Source organism: Olea europaea, unplaced genomic scaffold, assembly GCF_002742605.1.
Source record: "Olea europaea var. sylvestris unplaced genomic scaffold, O_europaea_v1 scaffold11994, whole genome shotgun sequence".
Lineage (NCBI taxonomy): Eukaryota > Viridiplantae > Streptophyta > Magnoliopsida > Lamiales > Oleaceae > Olea > Olea europaea.
The window spans coordinates 1-3486 of NW_019229413.1; the positions used below are offsets into that span (position 1 = coordinate 1).

At 33.7% G+C, this 3486-nt stretch overlaps 1 protein-coding gene across 8 annotated transcripts; it reads right to left on the bottom strand.

Moving 5' to 3' along the window:
• Nucleotides 1–396: 396 nt before the first annotated feature.
• Nucleotides 397–3480, bottom strand: LOC111374066. 8 transcript variants are annotated; one of them, XR_002699062.1, is made up of 4 exons: nucleotides 3017–3480; nucleotides 2898–2933; nucleotides 2446–2529; nucleotides 397–978 (listed from the first exon to the last, which is right to left on the bottom strand). XR_002699062.1 is itself a non-coding variant. In XM_022996686.1 (3 exons), exons 1-3 carry the CDS (start codon nucleotides 3006–3008, stop codon nucleotides 808–810), a joined length of 366 nt encoding a protein of 121 aa, XP_022852454.1. In that variant the 5' UTR covers nucleotides 3009–3480; the 3' UTR covers nucleotides 397–807. The 8 variants fall into 8 exon arrangements, 2 of the variants coding, with proteins under 2 accessions (XP_022852454.1, XP_022852453.1); XR_002699065.1 differs by adding an exon at nucleotides 1238–1324 and having other exon boundaries at nucleotides 2898–3480; XR_002699061.1 differs by adding an exon at nucleotides 1238–1324 and having other exon boundaries at nucleotides 2139–2529; nucleotides 2898–3480.
• Nucleotides 3481–3486: the final 6 nt, after the last annotated feature.

Below are 3486 nucleotides of genomic sequence, written 5' to 3' on the forward strand. Positions count from 1 at the left end.
TTTTTTTTTTTTAAATGAGTGGTTGAAAATTTTTTTATTTACGTGTCATATTATTTTGTTGAAGATTGTGTGGTTAAAAGTAGGAGAGAGAAAAATTTAATTTAATGTAATGAGAAATAATGGGGCTCAAACGGGGGCTATATTTAACCTAGAAGGGAAACAGCTCAACATTCAATTTTCTTCTAATTGTAGCAATCTTTTTACAATTTTATTTATATGTTGATATAATCTCGTATTATTAATGTGTATATTAGACGCTAATTAACCCATAACAAAACTAATTTAAATTTCGTTTGGGAGAGATTTTTCCATCCGAAAAATGATTTCTTTTTTTGGAGAATTTGTATTAAAAAGTAGAGAAAAATGACAAAACCTAAAAATAAATTTTTTTTGGAGAAATTGTGGTTGGAAATGAATTTGGTTAAAAACAAAATTTGAAAAAATCTCTCCCAAACAAGGGCCTAATCTTATTGATATTTAACAATGTTTCACTTGGATACACCTGCATAAGATAAGACCAACCATAAATCTCCATTCATATAGGACATCACCCTATCCAACTGTGGAGACTGAACCACAAGGGCAGCGAAGTGAGAAATAGACAATTTCAAATCTTGCTCTTTTTCTCGTGAGCACTATTTATGGTAACCATATCCTTTCAGTCAGCATCAAAATTGTTTCAAGTTCTCCTCAGATCCTCAAAAATCAATTGGTGAACAATAAGGAAAGTGCTTTTAGTGCTTTCCAAGTTTTCTTGTCTTTGTTAACTTTTGTTCTCAATCCACAGAAAGAATAATGCAACGAATGTTAAATGACATCACTGTTGCAAGACAAAGGCACCAACTTGATTGTGAAGGAGTTGCCAGAAGAGCTGAACACATTAACATCTTTTATGCTTGGGGCTCGATATCTATTCAAAAGTTCCAATTTCATCGCACAAAGTCGGTCATGATGTGGCACATTAAGCTCAATCTGAACCTGGGTGAATGATGTCTGTATATCAGGATGAAGCCACAATTTGGAGTAGATTAAGAAAGCAGTTGTCCCATGTTTAAAATATCACACATGTACAGACTGCATTTAGTAAATTAGAACAAAAGCAAGAAGCTAGATACAATTGTATATTAATCCCAGCATTCCTCAAACAGATATGCATATCTTTACTGGGATTTACTAGTAATTAGAGCAGCACCATTTAGTTTTATCTAGGAGTGCACGGAAAATCTCAAGTTCTTACTCTATATCCGTGCAACCAATGCCAGTTAAATAGTATACTGTTCAAAACCTTGTACTTGCTTCACCTATTTTCAAATGTCCCGGATACCTTTAAAAAGATGTGAAAACAACCAAAACAAGGAAATTATTTCATGTATAATGATAATCTGTTAATGTATCATTAGGAATTATCTTTTCTGTTATACTAGCTGATTAGTAGGGATTGTATATCATATACATAGCATACAGTTACCTTCCTTGTAAAGAAGGGATACCCGATATATAATGATTAATGAGAAAAGGGCTGCACCAACGGAGCAAGTTTTTCCAAATCTGTTAACATATATAATTAGGAATTATTTTTATCTTCATCTTTATCTTTCTGTTATGCTAGCTGATTCTTAGGGATTGTATAACATATATATAGCATATAGTTACCTTTCCTTGTGAAGAGGGGATACCAAATATATAATGAGAAAAGGGTAAACCAAAGGAGCAAGTTTTTCCAAAAAGAACCTCTCTCTCGGTTTCTTAGGCTTTTGATAGTATCAACTAACAACAGAGCATAACTACATGCTATCAAGCCACATGAAATAAATATCTACACCAATTCAAGCAAAATCGACTGTTGTAACTGATTTCGACAATTCATTAAGAATTGAGCCTCTCGTTGACATCTTCAGTTTAGTCAGAAGGTTTATATCTTTTGAAAGAAGTTTAAATCAAAGAATACTCTGGACACCTAATACTTCAAATGTTATATCTCAGCAAAATGTTGGCATCACAGTATAATTCTGAAAGCAACAAAAGTAAAGCCACGCTAAGATATTTGGGTAAAGGCGGCATATAAATCAATTTTAAATTGCATATTTTTCACTTCCGAGTCACAACTTAGAGACAAAAATCATGTTATATTTATATACATGCACCATAGAATCCCATATTCAGTAAACTGGCTGAGTAGTCAAACTCCAGTTTTCAACTCTGGCTTTGCAACAAAATTTCCTACTTTAGCACGAAAATTTCTTCTTCAAGCAATATGAATAAAATATTAAAACATGGATGTAAAATGGCATTTCCTGCAGAAAAGTATACACGTTCAGCCAAAAACAGAAAGAATACAAAAATGGTATACAGAAACTATCATACATATTATCTGAGAAAATAAGTACACACTTTTCCCAAAAACAAATCATGGTGGACATTTCTAATTTCAAGCTTTAGGCTAACCTGATCATATATGTTGTGAGGAAGTGTAAAGCCGAAGTCCAACAAGAGTGTAGCATTAGAAAACTTTCCATACCTTATCAGGACCTGAACAGAAATTGACAATCAAAACCAAGATTGGCTATTTTAACAAGACTTGAATGTACCAGTCTCACATGAAACATTAGTAACACAGAATGTAAATCTTGGCTGCACGAGGACTAAATAAATTGGCAGGTTGTGTATTTTTGAGCAAAATGTAACTGAGAATCAGAGCTCTGATGTCCAACTAGCTAGATCCAGTGTGTACAGATGGCATAACCAAAATAGAAATCAATTTGGCAATACAATTAATAAACACTAGGTTCATCACTCAGTTCCATGCTGCAATTTAAAATCAAAAAAGAAAAGAGAAGAAGAAAATTTAGAAGATTGAAGATCAATATTTAGCTGCAAGAGGAGAATTCAAGTTGGACCTGATCGCCTGGAGCATAATCACGTTCCGCAATAACCTGCATAGTCAAGAAGGGGAAGGTGAAATATTGGAAGTGAAAAAAAAAAAGAAGGAACTGGAACAAGGTGATCATATCTTTACTGTGAATATAAGATGATGAATCGATAGATAATGGGTGACTCCTATGATGATACTCTTAACACTTAATGACGCTGAAGAGTGGAGCTTCTCATGCTTCTTGTCCTCGAGTTAAGAGAGGAATATTAGAATAAAAAAGTAGTGACATACTTCTATAATTATCCAGAAAGAGTAGGAAGAGAGAAATCTACCAACAGATTTTAATCCATTTCCATAGTCAAACACAAAACATCTGGGGGCCAATAAAAGAGGATTACCACAAGGCATAGTATCATAAACACGAAGCAACATAGAAGAGAAGACCCAAATAGGAATAATCTGGCAAACTCAGCAGCTCCATATCACACAAGTAAAAAGCCTCTATACGTGATACTCTATGTGCAACCACTTGGACAGTCCACAGAAAAGCTGTAACATATGAAATAGTATAATGCCCAATCCACTGAAATACAGATGATGATGATGATGATGAT